General features: G+C 45.2%; 1 protein-coding gene across 1 annotated transcript; it reads right to left on the bottom strand.

The window, feature by feature from the left end:
• Window positions 1-74: 74 nt before the first annotated feature.
• On the bottom strand, window positions 75-783 carry LOC110034700 (classical arabinogalactan protein 9-like). The gene has a single exon (XM_020738944.1). The coding sequence runs from the start codon at window positions 682-684 to the stop codon at window positions 307-309; it is 378 nt and encodes a 125-aa protein (XP_020594603.1). The 5' UTR covers window positions 685-783; the 3' UTR covers window positions 75-306.
• Between the last annotated feature and the right edge of the window lie 174 nt (window positions 784-957).

The raw sequence follows: 957 nt of genomic DNA, 5'->3' as shown, positions 1-957 counted from the left end.
AAAATCAATTGCTAAGAGAAAATATAGAATTTATCTGAAAAAGAACAATAAAATTGAAAGATCATCCAACAAGAAAGTGAAACAAAAATATATGAAAGAATCACTAGAATAAATAGATACAGAGCAAACCCACCACCACACTCACTGAAATCTCACATGCCTACAGAGTACTGATTACAAAATTACACGGAAATAAACCCAAAAAAAAGGAGCTAGTAAAATAAAAAATAAAAAAATCAGATCAAATCACAGATCCATACAAGAACGGGAAAACAGATAACCTTCATCCGATAAAAGCCCCAATATCTAGATCGCGTATGCGACGGCGATCGCCGCGGCGGAGATCCAGCCGAAGGAGGAGAATCCGGATGCAGCGTTGTTATCAGAAGCTCCGGGAGGAGATGCGAGCGGAGAATCAGAGGTAGCAGGGGGAACAGCAGAGGAAGTGGGAGTGATCGTTGGAGAAGGTGTCGGAGGAGCAGGAACGGGGGCGGCAACCGGTGATTTGGTGGATGGAGCTGGAGATTGAGAGGGAGGAAGAATTGGGGAAGGAGACGGGGCTTTTGTGGGCGGAGATGGAGCTAGTTTCGGCGGCGAGGCAATGGGAGCGGGGCCAGGAGCTTGGGCGAAAGCAGCAGCGACGACGACAGAGAATATGACAGAGATCAGAGCGATCCGAGCCATCTTTGATTTTGCAGAAGAACACGCGATAAGCGACCGAGCGAGAGAGGAGAGGAGAAGAGACGAGTTAGGGTTTAGTGAAGATTGATTGAATGGGATGGAAAGGGAGAGTATTTATAAGCGGGGAGGGTAAATTTTTTTCCCTTTTTTTTGGTTCAATTGGGAAGTAGGGCAAAGGCTTTTCTTAAAGAAAAAAATATAGTAGGTAGATGCTACACGTATTTACCGAAATATAAGCTGTATCCGGTTGGGCCACCTAATCGAACGTTGCTCAAG

The sequence above is a fragment of the Phalaenopsis equestris genome, unplaced genomic scaffold, assembly GCF_001263595.1.
Source record: "Phalaenopsis equestris unplaced genomic scaffold, ASM126359v1 Scaffold192367, whole genome shotgun sequence".
Classification (NCBI taxonomy): Eukaryota; Viridiplantae; Streptophyta; class Magnoliopsida; order Asparagales; family Orchidaceae; genus Phalaenopsis; species Phalaenopsis equestris.
Note: the sequence above shows the minus strand (reverse complement) of the source record. Positions and strands in the feature narration are given on the sequence as shown.